Source organism: Carcharodon carcharias, chromosome 6, assembly GCF_017639515.1.
Source record: "Carcharodon carcharias isolate sCarCar2 chromosome 6, sCarCar2.pri, whole genome shotgun sequence".
Taxonomy (NCBI): Eukaryota; Metazoa; Chordata; class Chondrichthyes; order Lamniformes; family Lamnidae; genus Carcharodon; species Carcharodon carcharias.
Genome location: NC_054472.1, coordinates 123,227,004 through 123,247,417, shown reverse-complemented (window position 1 = coordinate 123,247,417; position 20,414 = coordinate 123,227,004). Strand labels below are relative to the sequence as shown.

The window sequence follows — 20,414 nt, the reverse complement described above, 5'->3', positions numbered from 1 at the left end:
TTAGAGGAGTTGACAGAAACATTTTCAGTCAGAAGGGAGTTGTCCTGGACCTTTGGTAAGTGTTGTGTGGTTTGGAAAGGCCATTGAGCGCACCACTTTCTTTCTGCTAGTCATGGGGATTTTAGTTGCAGTTCTTTTTGAGTTGCAGCATCTCGGGAAATGAAGCAGAGACAGCAGGGAAGATGTTTGTAGAGGGAGGAGGAAACCTACTCTCTGGCCTGCTGTGTCCTTCCTCAGGTTTCTTCCTGCTCCAAATGTGGGTTTCTGCTGGTGGAATAAGCTTTTGCAGCCAGAATACACCCGTCCTCCTCCCTTTAAAAGATGCAGACTTGCTTTAGGAAATGCAGGCTATTGCTTTAATTGGTAGTAACCTCACACAGACTTGGGTCCCTCCAGCTGAGCGTGGAGCCATTCAGCGACTACATGCTACTATCATGGAAATGAGCAACCAGCATCAAGCTTGCGTGCTGCTCGCATTACTTTCAGTGGGAATAGTTAATCACACATCGTAATTCCTGCACCCATTGATGGACCTTATCAAATTTTAAACTCGTTACACCTCCCCTGCCACTTCCAACTGAAAATCTTGGAAGTTGTGAGGGAAAACAGGGAACTAATATAGTATTTTCTGGTGAATTTCTTCCTGCATTCTGCTGGAGATATGTGGAGAAATCTCAAACAGAAAATGAAGCCGCCAAAGCCTGAAGGTCAAAGCAGGTTCAAAAACTAGTGCCACTAGATAATGATATACAGGTGGATTCTCATAGTTTCCACATATTGAAATTTCAATCTCAGCTGAAGAACTGAGGGAAGCTTTGAGCAGTGGGATAAAGAAGAAAGCCAAAAGGCAAATTACCTCACTGTATTCGTTAACAGAGCAACCTGGAAGAAATCTGAATCCTTTATTTAGTTGAAAAATAGTTCACAGAATAAGGAAAACAAGTAAAGCTGCTTTTTATTTTGTTTCAAACTCCTTTTCTGCTTTTCAGAAATATAAAATACAGGTGGATAAGAAAACTGGTTTAGTGGAAATGATAATGGAGAAATTGGAGGACATGGACGAAGGCACTTACACTGTACAGCTCCAGGATGGTAAAGCAAGTAACCAATCTAGTCTGGTTCTGATTGGAGATGGTGAGTCTTTTTACTGGTTTTGTCTTCATGAAAACAAATGTCAATCACAAACAATAGATATTGGACACCATGGATGCACTAAACATAAATGAAGAATCTAATTTTAAGTGCAGCTATTATCAATGGCACTTATGGATCATCTCCAAGTCTTTTTCTAAAATAGTTGAACTTACAAGCCTTGGCTGCAATGCCCAATTGTGACTTGTTGATCAAATGCATATGACTCCTGCATGTCATTTACCTTGACAGTCTGTGGCCTGAAGAGTAGTTCTTGGTTCTCAGTGAATGCCACTTGGTTCAATTTGCCTTGCCTCTTTCATTTGAGACCAATAGCCTTAGGGTTAATGCGTAACATGAAAATGAGTTCACTGTTTCAGAGGGGAAAGTGAATCAGAATGATGCAGCAAATGACTCCACCCATGCCACCGTTTCCAAAGTACCCACTCCACAAAGATCCTAATGGAGCCCTTCATTGTGACCCCTCTTCCCCATGCACACCAGGCTGATCCAGTTTTTTTAAATTACCTTTTTTTATTGATGTCCAGTCCTCTTCCTTCTCCTGGATCCTCCAGTGGGACCCTAATGCTCCTTTGGAGACCTCCACACCTCATTTGATTTAGCATTCCAACCTCCAGTGCTGCTTCAGCTACCAACTGTAGCTGGGAAATGTGGACGTCCAGTGTAGGAGATCTCATCTCTGGCTCCACTCACATCTCTCTCAATCCTGACATCACTTGTCTGTGGAGATGTGAGCAGTATGGGCAGCAATCCAGCAGAACCAGGTTCTGGCCATATTTCAATGGATTTTAGTGGACAGTAAATAAACAGTAGGTCTGACTAGACATTGGCATTATCCCCTTTGAACCATTTTAAGTTGAGCAATGTTCCAACTGCTTTCATGGAAATAAAAAGGCCGTATATTAACAAGTTCTTGACAGGCTTCTTTTTTCTCTTTTTTTCAATGTTTACACATCAATATTTTCCAAATGGGAGTAAATCAATGCAAGATAAGTGAATTTACCAAACAGCCTTGCACTCGTGTAACTGTTTACATGGAAAATACAGGTCATTTTGACTACACATGTAAAATTAGCACTTAGGCAACAATCTATCTCAAAAATAGTCAAACATTTGAGCAACTCTGTAAATGCCTTTAGTGACACAAATGGAACTGGGATGCAAATTTATTCATAGTAACATAACCACTTGCAAAATTTGGAAGTGCACTCATGCATAATTACTAGAGTTCACATTGATTAGTTGTTAGCAGTGCAAAAGTTGGTTTCACATAATGTTCCACTATTGTGCTACCAAAGTTTTTTCAAAACTTTCCTTTCAGTGTTTAAGAGTCTGCAGAAAGAAGCAGAATTCCAGAGAGGGGAATGGCTCAGGAAACAAGGTAATGACAAAATCTGAGTAATATATTGTGCAGCAGTTAATATTTCCTTTAATGAATCAATAAAGCTAAGCCATGATAGAGACAATGTTAACCCTGGATTTTCAGTGCAAACCAGATAGGCAGGTGGTTAAAATTTAACTGATGCTAACGCGTTTATTACCTGCAGTCTTCAATTTTAGGTGGAAAGGACAGCTGCTGAAAATGGCTGGGTCTTTAAGCATGCAGAGTGGCCTCCAATGATATCATTGGAGACTGACTGTGATTTTAACAAGAGGCCTGTGGCCATGGTGGGTTTTCCACTATGCCCACCCAGCTGTGAAGAGGAACCTGAGTTAGAAGAAACACCAAAGTAAATAGTTTATTTTTTTTAACTTTCCATGTGAGGTCTGGGAGAGCAGCGGTGCATCTTGTGCACAAAAAAAGGTTACCTCTCATCAGATCTGGCAGCATCTGTGGAGAGAAATAGAGCTGACTTTTTGAGTCAAGCAGTCTTCTTTGGAAGAAGCCATATTTGACTCAAAATGTTAACTCCTCTGTTTCTCTCTCCACAGATGCTGCCCGACCTGCTCTGTTTTTCCAGCACTTGGTTTTAATTTCAGATTTCCAGCATCTGCCAGAGTTTGCTTTTATTTAAGGTTAGACCTTCCCTTCCCCACGACACCCCAGTCTCTTGATCGCAATTGTTTTACCAGCTACTTATCAGAGTGCCAAGGAGCTTTCCTTGGGTATCTGGCAGCATCCTCCTGCTCCCTGACATTCTGCAGCTGCTCATTGACTAGCTGCAGCTTCCTGTGAGAACCTAACTGGGGTCTCTAGGGTTTTTTATTGACCCCTTTAATCACATTTTGGTTTAAAGTTGTAAGTTTCCTTTAAATTTTGTCATTAGTTTTTCAGCTGACCTGAATTAGGGGCTGTGCTTGATTTGTCCTCATTTTGTTGATTTGGTTTAATTGGTTTAACCTGAAAGATTCCTAACTGGGGTCTACACAGCTGAACCCCCGAGCAGGATGGTTTGCTGTTCGCCTTGGCGTCTACTTTCATGACTATCAACCTGAGTCAGAATTGAGACTATTATCCTTGCTCTTCGAATCTGGTACAATACAGCTGTATGTGAAACCACTTGATATAACATCATTGCTTCTTATGCAATGCCTTGGATATACTAGCAAAAAGCAATAATATTAATAAAATTATTAGAGGGTTTTCCTCAAAGGTTAAGCCAGAATTTAAACTTTGATAGTTGAATTCCATACCTTCTATGACTGTGATAAAGATGTGAATTGTTTTTTTCTATTTTATGCACTACTATTTGTAATGATATATCTTTTATACTAACAGGTCCTCATTTTGTTGAATATCTTGGATGGGAAGTTAATAATGACTGCAGTGTACTTTTGAAATGCAAGGTAAAAGGAACAATTCTTACATGTGAACATTGTCAGGACAGGAGATGATCATTGTCAGGGTGGGGGGATGGTGAACATTGTCGAGATGGAGGTGAGCATTGCCAGGAGGGGTGTGTACATTGTTATGGGGGTAAACATTGTTGGGAGGGGGCGGGGTGAACATTTTCAGAGGTGCTGAACTGTGGTGGGAAGAGGTGGGCATTGATGGGGGCGTGGGGGGGGTGGTGAGCATTTTTGATAGTGGGGTGAATATTGTCAGTAAGTGGGGGGACATTGTTGGAAGGGTATTGAACATTGTCGGGCAGGGGATGAACATTGTTGGGAGGGGAGGATGAGCATTGTCAGGGTTGCCATGCTACTGGAGGACAGGATGCACCAACTGATTTACTTATAGTCAGCCTCCTGAGCAGGCTTTACACCTGCTAGGTATAGCTCTGAGTAAGTCTGTGTAAAAACCAGGTTAAGTATAGCACAAACAGCCCAAGTTGTGTGGACATGGCCATCTCATTTCTCTCTTATAGAGAATCATACAGAAACCTATGCAGGGTAACAATAGCAATTGGAAGTATAAACTTTCTGAGTAAGTACCGCACATTTGTATGCTCTGGGACTTCCTCAGGGTCTAGAGGTGCATCAGCGACTTAAGTTGAGTATTTTGCCGCTCCCAATATTGGAAGATTCAAGCCATTATATTCTTTATCTGCACTGTTTAAGTTACTGCAAGTCCCAGTCCCCTGCAGCAGCAATCATTTCCCACACAATCCCCCCCCCACCCCCACTTCCCATGGTAAGCTCCAAACATAGGCTAAAACTCTGGGGTCCATCTAGGTGGAATCCTAGAGATAGGGTCAGTGATGGGGAGGAAAATCTATGCTTCAAAACATGGGATGGCATGAAAGTGCAGAACAGTATTGGAGTTATAAAGGCTTCAGTGGCTTCAGTAGTTTCAATCAAGCAGCTCCTTAGAGCAAGGAAATTTAAATCTGCTGATTTAACTGCAACTATTTGCAATTTGCATGGTCCAGCATCTGATTACACTGGCTGAGTGTGCAACGTTTGGGCCTTTGATGCATCATGTACTCCAGATCCAGGTCACAAGATAAAAAAGTCACAAGACTTTTAGCTTCATCCCAAACAATGGGATGCTCTACCTTTGGGTTATTGTCCTGTGAGGACACCTCCAATCTCCCTTTTTGGAGTCATCTACATGAACTTTGAACACGTGAGTATAATCTGTCCACAAGCATCCTACAACTCTTCAAAAGCATGCTTATTGCATTGTAACTAGGTCACATAAGAACAGGAATGGATCATTTCACCCTTCAAGCCAGTTTCCCCCATTCAGTGACATCATGGCTGATCTGCGATCATATTCATGTCTTTGCCCCATACCTCTTTATGTCTTTGGTCATCAATAATCTATCGATTGCAGACTTAAAATTCACAGTTGACTGAGCATTAATTGCAGTTTGCGACAGAAAGTTCTAAACTGCTATCACACTTTGTGTAGAAAGATTTCCTAAATTCACTCCTGAAAGGTCTGGCTTTCATTTTAACACCATGCCCCTTAGTGCTAAACACCCCACTGAGTGGAAATAGTTTGTCTCTATCTAACCCTTAATACCTTGAACTTTGATCAAATCACCCCTTAACTTTCTAAATTGCAAGGAATTCAACATAATTTGGGTAAACTGTCCCTTTAATTAATCTTTGGAGTCCAGCTGTCATTCTAGTAAGCCTAACCTGCAACTCCATTCAAGGCCATTAGATCCTTCATATCCTTCCCAAAACGTAGTGTCAAATTTGCCAACTGTACTACAGGTGTGGTCTAACCAGGGCTTTGTATAGCTGAAGCATGACTTAACCCTCCCTTGTATTCCAGTCCTCTAGATATGCAGGCCAGCATTCCATTAGCCTTTTAGATTATTTTTTGCACTTAACCATGATTTTAATGATTGGCCTACCTTGATCCTGCCAGCCTCTTTAACCTCCACTGTTTCCAGCTTTTCACCATTTTGTAGCACCCTGTTCCCTTCTTCTTAGGTCCAAAGTGGATGACCTCACATTTATCTACACTGAAACCATTTGCCAAAATTTTGCCTATTCACTTGAACTATCAACAGAGAAGCGTAGAATCATAGAATGGTTACAGCACAGGAGGCCATTCATGCCCATGGTGCCTGTGCCAACTCTCTACAAAAGCAACTCAGCTAGTCCCACTCCCCCAGCCTTTCTCTGCAGCTGTACAATTGTTTTCCTCTCTCAGGTGCTTATTCAATTCCGTTTTGAAAGTCCTGATTGAATCTGCTCCACCAAACTTTCATGTACTGCATTCCAGACTGAGCCATTCATTGCATTAAAAGGTATTTTCTCATGTTGCCTTTGGCAAAAGAATCATCATCTTAAATTATAATAAAAGCAAAATACTGCGGATGCTGGAAATCTGAAACAAAAACAAAAATAGCTGGAAAAACTCAGCAGGTCTGACAGCATCTACGGAGAGGAATACAGTTAATGTTTCGAGTCCAGATGACTCTTCATCAGAACTAAGGAAATATAGAAATGAGATGAAATATAAGCTGATTGAGGGGGGTGGGACAGGTAGAGCTGGATAGAGGGCCAATGTTAGGTCCCACCGCCCTCAACCAGCTTATATTTCACCTCATTTCTATATTCCATCATCTAAAATTGTTCTCTTCAGTTATCGATCCTTCTGCCAATGGGAACACTTTTTCTCTATCTACTCTGTCTACACCCCTCATAATTTTGAATAATTCTACCAAATTTCCACTCAACTTTCTCTAAGGAGAACAGCCCCAACTTCTGAAATCTATCCACGTAATTGAAGTCTCTTATCTCTTGAACCATTCTTCTGAATCTTTTTGCCACCCCTCTAAAACCTCAGATTCTGCCATTCTCTCCATTTAAATATTTTCCTTTTCTATTCTTCCTCCAAAATGGATAACCTCACATTTTTCCACATTATACTCCATCTGCCAAATTTTTGCCCACTCATTTAACCAATCTACATCCCTTTGTAGACTGTTTGGGTGAGATTTTCAGTTGCCAGTAGGGTTGGGAAAGGGTGCAGGCACAAATTTAAAATGGCATTCCCAGGCGGCAGTACTGGATCCCACTGCCTTTGGAACGTGAACAATTTTCAAAGGGGGAGGGTGCAGAATGGGGAACCTTCTAATTAACTGTCTATTAAGCCCTTTGAGGAGGTTGTTAACAGGTTGCAGAGGGCAAGATGGGAATGTTTAAAGTTGAAAATGCAGAATCTGAACAGTCAGATGCACGTTAGTGCACTATTGGGTTCAAAGCAAGCGAAAGTTAAAGATTTTCTCTAAGTTGAAAAATTTCAGAAGCTGGGGATTCTTGCACTGGGTCATGCACTTTACCTTCCATTTGGCTGTTTAACCACTTCTGTGCTCACTGAGGCTGCTGACACTTCAAGGTGCGGCATGCAAGATAGTGGCAGGCCCCAGAGTGGCTGTTCGCACTCTGCAGGCAACTCCCCCCTCCTGGTTATGCTCAGTATAATTGGGCATCGAGTTGGTCTCGCACCTAATTAAGGCATTTACCTTCTAAAATGGCAACATATGTGCAGTGTAGATGCGCATGGGGTCAGTAGCCATAAGTTATCCAGGCATTCGGTTAACAAGCCCGATTTGAAAATCAGTCCCTTTGTATCCTCCTCACAACTTGTTTTTCCACCTATCTTTGTATTGTCAGCAAATTTGGCTGCAACACACTAAGCCCCTTCACCAGAATGTAAATAGTTGAGGCCGCAGCACTCTTCCTTGTGGCACTCCACTAGTTACAGTTTGCCAACCTGAAACTGACCCATTTATCCCAACTCTGTTTTCTGTCAGTTATCCATGATAATATCTTACCCCTGACACCTTTTATGTGACACCTTCTTGATGCCTTTTGGAAATCCAAATACGCTACGTCTACTATTGATCCTTTATTCACCCTGCTCGTGATATCCTCAAAAAACTCTAAAATTTGTGAAACATGACTTCCCTTTCATAAAACCATGTTGACTCTGATAGTATTATGATTTCCTAAATGTCCTGCTACTCATTTAATAATGGATTTCAACATATTCCCACTGACAGATGTTAGGCTAACTGGTCAATAGTCTCCCTCCTTTCTTGAATAGCAGCATCACATTTACAGTTTTCCAATCTGCTGGGTCCTTTACAGAATCTAGAGACTTTGGGAAGATTACAACTAATGCATTCACTGTTTCTGCAGCTGCTTCTTTTAAAACCCTAACATGCAGTCCATCAGATCTGGGGGACTTGTCAGCCCTTAATTCCATTAGTTTGCTTTTTTTTCCTAGTGATTGCTTTAATTTCCTCCCTTCCTTTTTCCCAATGATTTTCTACCATGAAGCCAGAATCTATGAGCAAAATCTTATGCCCTCCCTGTCATGAGTTTGGAGGTGGGGGATATTTAATCAGGTGGGAGGGTGTGGGTGGTGAACCCAATTCCACCCAAATTAAGCCCATGGATAGCCTTCCTGGCCCCGTGCCAACTGAGCCCTTTAAGTGGGAAATTAATGCCCACTTAAGGCCTCTTCCTGCTGCCACTGGTATTAACCTAGCAACTTGCCATGCAGAGAGCGCGATAAGCAATGGGAAGCAGGGCCTGCTACACCCTGCCCTTGCTGCCAACAGCCCCCTACCCCCTCACCCATGGCCACCACCCCACAACAGTCCTCCCAACATCACTCATCTCATTGTCCAGAGACAATACTGGACCTCAGGTGGGTGTCGTACTGGCAGCAGCCACCACCTCCCCAGTAGCTCTGCCATTCAATTGAGCTTCTAGCATCTGATTGGCCAGCAGCTCTCAGTGGGTGGGACTTCCACATCCAGGGTTCTTGATCCCAGGGAATAGCCTGGATGTACAGCCTATGAACCTGGTCTCACAATGGCACTGAAATTGCTGTTGACAGCTCTATTCTGAGTTGTTTGTCTGGTATTAGCTATTACTGTTTGTCCTTTTATTCAGCACTGTCACCACTGCTTTTAAATCACTGGTGCTTGAGGTTCCCGCCCTTTTAAATTCTGGCATCATCTGTGGAGAAATGGAGTTAAATGAGCTGAATTTTCCTGTGGCCAGCAGGTCCCTAAATTCAAAATGATATGGGTATGCCAAGACCACGCATGTCATCAGGGCATTGGCCAGTGCACCTTCTGGTAGGCGGGCTCCTAATTGGCTGCCTTTGTATTCACCATGCAATGAAGGATGGCCGGCTGGCAGCCCGACTGGGAGATGCGGGCACTACTGATGCGGGTAGGAGACTGCAAGAGCACCTCAAAGTGGAGGCACTCTTTGAACAGTTCAGCAAAGTCAAAAATAAATAATGGCCACAGCTGTCAGGACATCATTGTGGAGGGGAAAGCCCTCCACAGGATTGCTTGTAGAAGTGGCTGTGCCCCACATCCGCATGGCTCTGTAATGGGGGAGCAATTAGACAAATTGATAGCCTCTCTGGTCTGCTGCCCATAGGCCTTCTTCAGGCACCTGCTGGACTTCCGCCTCAGCAGAAGATTCAGCTGCTTTACTAATTGGTCCCTAAGTCTGTCTGCATTGGCTACCCTCCACCTAGGGCTAGGAAAACTCAGCCCAATATTTCAGATCAAAAGCATTTCATCAGAAATGATTTACTTAGTGTGAGGTTTAGTAAAGTTTTGTTGTTATACCCATGTGAGGTTTCATGAATAATCTACAATCCTAAAAAAAATTCATAACAGAGGGAGAAAGAAATTTGCTCCTAATTACTTTCCATTGACCATGATTTATTGTTCAGCGAACGCAAAACCTTGAAACCAAATGATCGCCTCCTCATTTGCTGAGTTTAAGGTAATTAGCCCACCACTTAGTCTGTAGAGGCGGCATTCCTTGGTAACGTGCACCTTTGTTTGAGTCTTTCCACAGTGCGTAAGGGGTTGGTACTGAGGCCTCAGCGGTAGAGGTTGGCTGTGCAGGGGCCTTGGCTGCCTGAGCCCGCTAGCAAGGTTCCAGTTATGATGCACATTTTTGCATTCAATCAAATGTCCACAAGATGTGTATGTGATGATGTTTGCCAGGCAGGTGCATGATATTCTGCTACGGAGTATGATGGGGCAAGTGTGAAGTCTGACCATGATAAGAAGTGTCCATACAGATTGGATATTGGGCAGGGACAGAATCAGGCTAGGCTGACATGCTGTCTATTGTTTAATAACCTGTTGACAGTCAGGCATCAAAAATAGAATCAGCCATGACCCTGACATTTGAGGTGGGAGTGTGTCCACCAGAAATCATCAGCGTTGACTATGTCGCAGTATGTGGGGTCAGTAGGAAGTCCAGTTAACATAAGTATGGCAGGCAGGTTTGCTACGAGAGGTGCATTTTGGGCATCTGCCAGTCCACACTGGCCAGGAAGCCTGCTACTCCTACCCCCTCCAAGAAAGAAGAATGAATGTAATGTTCAATGTCCTTTAAAACAAGTAGTTAAAAGCAACTAAAGCAAAATTAATTTCCTTTGTGCAAGAATTCAGGCCATGACTCAGGTCTTAAACCCTAGGTGCATTGCACTCCTGCTAGTCCCGAGGCTAGTGTGCAACCTTTTTCTCAAATTACAGGCCTCCAAAGATGACTAAAGGCTCTGAGAGGTTGAGGAGGTGGGAACAGGGCAGAAAATTACGCTTGGCATGCAGGCATACACCCGACACGCCTGAGCATGAAATAAAGCAAGTCGATGTCGGCCGAGTGTGCTGAAGTCAGCACATACTCTCGCGATAGTTAGGTTGGCGGGTGCGCACCAGAGCCGGAAGTGCATCCCCCAACAATTAAAAGGCCTATTAAGGCCATTAAGTAAACAATTGTCCTGAATTTTTCATTGTCCATTCAGCCTCATGGTTGACAGGCAGGCGAAAAGGCCAAACGGCCTTTGTATTTTTTAGGAAATCTCATCCCTTCCTAAAGCAAATAAAAATAAAATAAAAATTTAACACTTAAATTAAAAACATGTCACTGCTCGTGTGACAGAGTCACATGAGGGGACGTGTTTTATGACATTTTTACTTTTTTTTTTAAACAGCAATTTATCTCCCTTAGGCAGTTCTGTGCCTCAGAGGGATTGAAGCGCTCTTTAGCGTGCATGCGTGAAGCTCGTGCTAGGCTCCCTCGCCCTCCTCATCCCACCTGCACGTGCAGCACTGAGCGCTGCTGCTCATATTCCATGCCGCGTGGGCCTTAATTGTCCACCCATGTAAAACTACGGTGCGGTGACTATCGCAGGTGGCGATCGGCTTCACAACCACCGCTGCCCGCACCTGCCGACCACCCTTGTCAAGGGCAAAATTCTGCCCCCAGTGTAGGGAATCCATTAGTTCAATGCCAGTGGCCTTATTTGGGATGAGACTCTGCCCTGAAAAAGGTAACTCCAATGGGAGTCCACTGAAATGGCCATGTAATTTCAACTCCTCGCTGCCAAGGCCATACATATAAAATAGGGACTTGCATGGTTACAGGAGATAGCTAATAATGCAATCTGAGTATTAGAGTTTAGCTAGTGCTAATACAACCATAACTCAATATGGGTCAACATCAAGGGCTAACAAAAAAAATGTTTGATTGGAAATTTGGATAAAGGAACAAAAACAGAGAAGCCAAATGCTATTTTCCGTGAAAATTCAAAATAAAGGAAGAACCAAACCAACCTGTGATCCAACTTCTCTTTTCTTTCTACTTAGGTGGCTAACATTAAAAAGGAAACATCAATCATCTGGTACAAAGATGATAGAGAGATAATGTTTGATGAGAAGCATGACTTCAAGGATGGCGTGTGTACTTTGCTGGTTCAACAGGTACGGAAACAATGTTTAACTATATCGCTGAAGCTATGTCTGCTGTAAAAGACATTGAGGTTGTCTATTGTTTAACTAAATAAATAGCATTATCACTCTTTAACAAAATCTAGCAGTGAAAACTTCATCAGTAAGAGATGGAATCTAGGGCCTAGGGAACAATGGTAAAGGTGGAGAGAGAATTGGATAGGACCTGGAAACACTGGATCTCCATGCAGATGAGTAGATGGGCCTAATTCCTGCTGTGGCCTGAAGTGGACAGAGGTTCTGTCATGATGCCAAAAGGAGACAATGCTGATGGGTTGTCTTAAGCCTGTTGGTTTTCTGGCAATTTGTGGCTTCTTTGCACCAGGCTACCTGGGTTTCAGCAAGTTACTTGTGTCCATTATCATTAGATTGATAGAAACAGCACCAAAAGGAGTCTCCAGGCCGAAAGGGCTCTTGAAAGCATTTAATTGGTTGTCGAAAACAGGCCCAATTAACAGTTAGCAATGGTCATTTAAGATACCCATCAGAACAGTTTAGATGTGCTACTTGTTATTCACCTCTCTCATCCCTTACACAGAGACACCTGGAAAAGAACTGCTAATCAAACATGAATACAGATAAAACCCTCAAAATGCTTCTATTTGAATTGAATGGTTTGACCATCTCCCTCAGACACCTGACTAAATATAGGCCACTGAAATTTTCCTGGTGTTTTGCTGTAATCGTTGTGGATTCAGCCATTTATGTCATTTCACTAATAGCTTCTACTGTTGAGAGTTATGGAGGGAATCCACAGAAGCCATGGAATTATTCCTAACTAACACTACCTGGTGGAATCTGACGGGGGAAGTGCAATTAAGATACAAACAAGAATTTATCTATCCATTCCCAGCCTAATTTGGGCATTTGCAATTCTAAATTGCATACAGCACAACAGCTACCCAGCTGTCTATGTATATATATTGCATTAAAATGACATAGACGGTTCAACATCTATTTTTACCTTAATGGGGGAGCAGTGGTGCCTTCCCCACAGGCCAGAATTGTTGGGATCTGGATTCAAGATCAGAAGAGTGTCAGAAAAGTATAAGTATTTATTTCAGGATTCCTTGGGTGTCAGGAGACCTCCCCTAACCTAGGCATCCACTTCCCCAAGTCCTCCTATGCACTTATCTTGTGCCAGGGACCTTCGCCTTTGGGTCTCTAGCTGCAGCCTCTGAGTTGACCGTTTTTTATCAGCTGGACAGCCATTTCCTGCTGACCACCAGTTATTTTGGTTGGGAAATCAGCAAGCAGGATGCTAATGACACCTGGCCATTAAAATCAGCCAAGCCTTCTTGGTACTGCTCCCCCAGGCACTCATGGGGCTGCATTACTCCCAGGAGTAAAAATCAATTCCACGCTACCTATTGTACCAAAACTATCTGGGTTACTTTCCATAAGTGAACTTGGGGAGAGAGGCCAATAACGTGTTACATTATACAGCAAAAGTGCCTAATTTTCACCACATTTAATTTGTCCCATAGTCACCATAACATTTGACTTCATGGCAGTAACTACATCTGTTATGGCACAGCAGATGGCAAATGCTGAGCTGCTGAAATCCTAGAGGGAAACTTGAAACAGCTGCCACAACTGTTTTGCAATTTGTATTTTTATTTCGAGATGCGTACCTTAAATTCAGTAGTAATAAGGCCACCGAATCTTAGAGGTATTTTTACAAAACTAAATTAAACATTTATTAATAGAAGAAAATACTTTAAGCACATGCATAGGTCTACAAATTTCTATTATAATAACTCCTAAATCCCGTAATTAATCCAGCTCTCAGTTACACCTCATTTTAGGCAACAGTAAAACAAAAGAGATTTCAACAGACCCAGGCAAAGCACACAACATGCTGGATAGTGATATTCACAGTGCGTTTTCTTAGCTTTGGTTCTTGTAGAGAGCAACTTGATACATACAGGCTGGAGGCTTTTCATACTTGTTAGATCTTAGAATTCCTTCTCTTTACACATGACCTCATCTCTTTTATACAAGTTTCTCCCTTTTTAATGTAAATCCCATTGCCTCAATATGTCTTTGCAACTTTACTTTTTCCATAAAATAAATCTTTCATAGTATTCATATTATCAGTAATCTTTGTGAAAAATTAATATACCGTTTGGCTTAGCCTCTGTTGGTTATGTGTAACCTTACCATCTTTTTAAAATTCATGACTCTGGTTTATTTAAAAATGCAAATGTCCCTCACACCTCACATTCCAAAACTTCAGCCATATTTATGTATTTACCATTTCAAACCGAGCTTCTCTTTTGGTAACTCAAAAGCTCCAGACCAGCTGTCTGCAATTCAATTAAATCCCTCATACACACACAGAGAAACTAATCCAAATCCCACTATTAACTTTGCCTTTACAATAAATCACAATAATGTTGTGAAAATTATTACATTTTCGTGACACCCCCCACTCCTTACTGGAAAATGAACTGGCAAAATTTAAAAAGACTGCTTCATTTTCTCAACCCATTTTACACTACCTCCTATACTTATCTATATACTCACACTATTACATTACCAGACACATGCATTAAAATAACTATATATATATATATATATATATATATATATATATATGTGTATATTTAAAATGTTCAATTTTCCCTTTTAACTTCAAACTCTTGACAATGTATCTACAGTTGGATTTTCTCATTCAGCCATATGTATAATCTGTAGATTAAATGGTTTCAGTAATAAACTTCATCTGAATAGTCTTGCACTTGTCTCAAAACTTGTTCAGAAACTTTAAAGGATTGTGGAGTGTATAAACACTTGTTTCTGATGAATTATTTGCAACGTAAATCTCAAAATGCTGCAATGCTAACACCAGACTTTTTCGATCGTTGAATATCTTCTCTGTTGGGCATTCAACTTCTGGAAAAAATACCCTATCGGTTTCTCATTTCCAGTGTCTTCTTCTTGTAACAATATGCCCCCAATGCCTATAACGCTTACGTCAATGGAAAATTTAAATTAAATTGATTGGCATAATTGGGTACTGCCAAAACTGGTGTCATACTCAACACAGTTATCAAACTGTTAAATGCCTTCTGACACTCCTGTGTCCATTGAAAATTCTTGTTCTTTTTAATAGTTCAGTCAATGGAGCAACCACACTGCTACAAATTGGTACAAATTTCCGGTAAAACCCATTCATATCCAGAAATCTCAAAACTTGTTGTTTTGTTATTGGCAAGGGGAAGTCCATGATAGCCTTGACTTTAACATCTCTTGGAACCACCTTACCATGTCCATTGGTATAGCCTAGATAGGTAACTTGTGCTTTTGCAAATTCACTTTTAGCCAAGTTCATTTACCAAGTTAGCTCCTTGTAATTGATTAAATAATTCTTCCAGATGTAGTAAATGGTCCTCCCATGTTGACTGTAAGCTATTAAGTTTACATGCTGTCCAATCTTTCTCTGACGTTTGATACATAATCCAGGAGAGTAGTTTCTGAATTTTGTCCCACCAATTTCCCATGAATCAATTTCAGTGGTCACCTTACCTCATGACCATAGACTGGTTCAAAAGGATTAAAACCAGTTGATGCATTAGGAGCATCCCTAATAGCAAATAACAAGAATGGAATTCCCCTATCCTAATCCTGTGGATAATCCTGACTATAAGCCCTCATCATAGTTTTTAAAGTTTGATGCCATCTTTCCAAAGCCCCTTGTGACTCAGCATGGTAAGCTGCTGACTTAAACTGTTTTATCCCCAAACTGTTCATTACTTCCTTAAACAGCTGTGACACAAAATTTGAACCCTGATCTGATTGTATTTCTTTAGGTAAACCATATCTTGTAAAAATATCATGAACTCTTCTGCAATTTTCTTTGTTGTAAAATTTCTCAAAGGTATCACTTCAGGGAACCTAGTGGACACATTCATTATAGTCAGTAAGTACTGATTTCCACATTTAACCTTAGGGAGGGGTCCTACACAATCAATCATGACCTTACTAAAAGGTTCTTCAAATGCTTGAATTGGAATTGAAGGTAGTGGCTTAATCATTTCCTGTAGTTTCCTGAAAACCTGATATATGTGACATGTTCAACAAAATTTGACTACATCTCTATGCAGTGTTTTTTGTATTTTCACCTGTGTCTTTCTGATTCCTAAGAGTCCCCCATTGGAATTTCATGAGCAATTCTAAGGATCTCATTTATGTATCCAAATGGTATAACAATCTGATGCACTTCCCTCCAGCTTTCATTTGCTGAAACATGATAAGGCAGCCATTTTCTCATTAAAACTTTACTCTTAAGGTAATAACATTCTGGAATACATTCTGCCTGTGTTTCTGAGTAAGCTATCTGATAGAGCTGTCTTATTTATGTATTGCAAATTCACCAAACCCCCTTCGACAGCACCTTCCAAGCGCTCAACCACGACCATCCAGAAGGACAAGGGCAGCAGACACATGGGAACACTGCCACCTGGAAATTCCCCTCCAAGTCACTTGCCATCCTGACTTGGAAATATATTGCAATTCCTTCATTGTCACTGGGTCGAAACTCAGGAACTCCCTTCCTAACAGCACTGTGGGTTTACCTACATCACATGGACTGCAGCATTTCAAGAAGGCAGCTCACCATCACCTTCTCAAGGGCAACCAGGGATGGGGATTAAATGCTGACCCAGCCAGTGAAGCCCACATCCCAAGAATGAATAAAAAACAGATCTTTTTTCTGTAACTCTATCAACTTCTTGAGCTAAATACCTCAGCTATATTATCCTCCATTCGTTCTTCTTGAACAATCTTATCAAAAACAGTATCAGCTAATTGCACTTCCACACTTTCTCCCTGCCTTTTAACTTCCTATTCTTCTTGTTTCAACCTGTGAGCATGTGATCTTGTTATCACACAATCTGGAAACAATCCAGGATGGTCTCACTGCAGCACCTTTGTTGAAAGCACCTCTACAAGCTGTTCAACTACCATAGGCATCACCTGCATCTGTGACCCAGCTGTATCATTACCTAAAATAAACTGAACCCCTGTAATGGGCAATTTTTCCACCACTCCAACAATCACCTCACCTGTTTTCCACTTACTCTTTAAATTTACCTTCCACAATGGAATAGGTTTAGCATCTCCATGAATCCCACTTATTATCAGCTGTTCCTGCAATACCCCTTCTGAACAACAAATATTACTATCCCACAACATTAAGGATTGATTAGCCTGTGTCTCTTAAAATTTTAACATATTTACCTGCTGCCCCTGTACACATGGAAAGATTTTCCCTCCTTCACATGCAAAATCTGCAACCTGCTCCTAAAAGCTCTCTTGGGTAAATTGTAAACACACTTCCACTTCTTTGCCTATCACTGATTCTTCCTGTTTTACCTGTACACAAACCATTGGTTTTTCCTGTGCCTGAACCTCAGAATCCACAGTACTTTTACTTCTAGAACTTTTCTGCACCCCAAAAATCCCAACAGATTTTCCCCCTAATTTCCAACAGCACTGACATCATGTGTCCAACTTTATTAAAATGAAAACACCACAACTTTTGAGTGTCGCTTCTGCCCTCAACACCTTCCTTTTTATTCTGACAAAAATTTCCTGGAAATGCCCACCTATTCCTCTTCCCTGACTACTTACCTTGCTTTTACCTTCCCCCTTTTTATCCTCTGATTTAAAAAAAGGTGATGATAAAAAGGTTTAGCTCTATGAACTAACTCATAATCATCAGCTATCTCTGCTGCTTGTCTTACTGTTTCAACCCTCTGTTCCTCTATGAGTTCTAATTACCAAAGGAATTGAATCTTTAAATTCTTCCAAAAGAATTACCTCTCTAAGAGCTGTATAAGTCCTCTCTATCTTTAATGCCCACATCCATCAGTCAAAATTGCTTTGTTTTACTCTCTCAAACTCCATATTCCTAAATTTCTGCCTGTATGCCTCAGGCACCAACACATATGCACTCAAAATAGACTTTTTTTAAACACATCATTGTTCACCAACATTTCTTCTGACAGTGAAGCATAAACCTCATGTGCTCTGCCCACCAACCTGGATTGTAACAAAAATGTCCAGTTTTCCTGTGGCCATTTCATCTGTTTAGCTATCTACTCAAGTGAAATAAAGAATGCTTCAACACCTCTTTCCTCAAACTATGGAAGAGCTTGTACAAATTTAAACATCTCTCCACTGGGTTCCGATCTGGAAATAAGCCCTTCCACACTTTCTGGTGTCTCTCTTATAACTGCCAGCATTTTAAGATGGAATTCTCCCTCTCTTTTTCTCTTTCCTCCTTTTCTAACCTCGCTGTTTCTAATTGTCTTTCCTGTTTTCTTTCTCTCCCCTAACTTTCTACCTGTTCCCTTTGGAATGCCCTTTCTCATTCTTTCTCTGCCCCTTCCTTTTCTGCTGCCTCTAGTTCCAATTTTTCCATTTGCAACTGAATTTGAGCCCATTTCAATGACCCACCCCTTGGAGAAATTGGTCTCTCAGGTATTCCTTCCAGTTTCAAATGCTGTGCTTCACCTTCAATTATGTCTAATTTCCTTACCCTTGCAGGTAATCCTAATTTTAACATATCTGCCAATTCCATTAACTTAGCTTTATTTGCCTTTTGTAAACCAACCAAAGTTATAACTTCAACTTCCAGACAAGTCTTAGCAACTGCCAAAGCCATATTGCAGTCTCACCACATAAAAAAAAACTCACACCAACTCCTAAATTCAAAGTGTTTCTTGTACTCATAACATTAAGGTTCACTAACTCCAAACCAATCAAGGAACTTCAAATATATCCCAGACAAACCCCCAATTGTGTTAAGGCACAGCAGATGGTAAATGCTGAGCTGCTCAAATCCTAGAGGGAAACTTGAAACAGCTGCCACAACTGTTTTGCAATTTGTATTTTTATTTTGAGATGCGTGCCTTGAATTCAGTGGTAATAAGGCCACTGAGTCTTGGAGGTTTTTTTTTTTACAAAACTAAATTAAACATTTATTAATAGATGGAAAGATTTTAAGCACATACATAGGTCTAAAAATTACTGCTATAACTCCTAAATCCCCTAATTAATCTAGCTCCCAGTTACACCTCCATTAAGACAACAGTAAAACAAAAGAGATTTCAACAGACCCAGGTAAAGCACACAGTACCCTGGACAGTGATATTCACAGTGAGTTCTCTTAACTTCGGTTCCTGTAGACAGCAACTTGATACATACATGCTGGAGGCTTTTTTACACTCGTTAGATCTTAGAATTCTTTCTCCTTACACATAACCTCATCTCCTTTATACAGATTTCTCCCTTTTTAATGTAAATTCCATTGTTCCAATATGTCTTTGCAGCTTTACTGTTCTCATAATATAAATCTTTCGTAGTACTCATTTTATCAGTAAACTTTTGGAAAAATAAACACACTGTTAGGCTTAGCTTCTTATGACTAGGTGTAAAACCTTACCATCTGTTTGAAATTTAAACTAACTTAATTTATCTAAAAATACAAATATTCCTCACACCTCGCATTCTAAAACTTCAACCATGTTTATGTATTTAGCACTTCAAACCTAGCTTCTCTTTTGATAACTCAAAAGCTTCAGACCAGCTGTCCCCAATTCAATTGAACCCCCCCCCCCCCCACACACACACACACACAAAGAAACTAATCCAATCCCTACTATTAACCTACCTTTACAATAAGTCACAACAATATTATGAAAATTATTACATTTTCAAGACAGCATCGTCATGAGGACATGTTGATTGGAGACCAGGCCCTTTCCCTCAGTAAGGAAGGGAAAATAAGCAGGTATTCCAGACAGCTTTTGTTTGCCTCCTTGAGACTGGTTGTGAACAGCAATGGCAGTGGAATCAGATCACTAATTAACCATAGTCCACAAAAGACCAGAGGCATCTTGAAGCAAGACAAGGAGGCAGGTCTCCATGAACTACCATAGCCAGTACAGGGATTAAACCTATGTTATTGGTGTCATTCTGCAACACAATCTAGCCATCTGAGCTAACTGATCACTTATCCATCTTTTTGGCTGTAAATGTGTGTGCTATAGAGAGAATAGGAGAGTGGCAAAAAACAGATTTCTATAGTGGCAGAAAATCAGAGTGTACACCAAAACTTCGGCACAGTAATTTGTTGTATCACAAAATGGCACCAGAGCATATTTTCCAACCAGAAATTCTATGGTAATATTTAACACACTCATATAAACTTCCTCAGAAAAGCCAATACACTGAAAAGCATTGAGGGGAATCCAATATGAGCAGTGTACTTGTTCATGTGAGAAGTTTGAAGGGCAGAAAATATAGCCCACAATTCCAAATGGCTTCTGAGAGTTGAGTATAATTATAATGTGTGTAACGGACACATTGTTCCATTAAAATATTTAAAATATGCCAACAGTTTTCAAAGAAGGATGCTGGTGTTTATGAAATTGTGCTGAAGGATGACAGGGGAAGAGATTCAAGTCTGCTCCGACTGCTTGAAAAAGGTACATTTGGTAAAGATTAACAATGTGGTGCAATGTTGTTCAAGCTTCAGTAAAATATAGAAAAAGTCCATTAAGTATA

At 40.9% G+C, this 20,414-nt stretch overlaps 1 protein-coding gene across 3 annotated transcripts in view; it reads left to right on the top strand.

Annotated features, from left to right (window-relative positions):
* myom1b (myomesin 1b) overlaps positions 1-20,414 on the top strand; it is a 220,854-nt gene that overhangs the window by 138,069 nt on the left and 62,371 nt on the right. For all 3 annotated transcript variants that reach the window (XM_041190639.1, XM_041190638.1, XM_041190640.1), the window contains 5 exons: positions 990-1,134; positions 2,474-2,533; positions 3,872-3,939; positions 11,697-11,810; positions 20,248-20,335. In XM_041190639.1, coding sequence (XP_041046573.1) covers positions 990-1,134; positions 2,474-2,533; positions 3,872-3,939; positions 11,697-11,810; positions 20,248-20,335 — 475 coding nt within the window. The remainder of the gene's footprint in view (positions 1-989; positions 1,135-2,473; positions 2,534-3,871; positions 3,940-11,696; positions 11,811-20,247; positions 20,336-20,414) is intronic.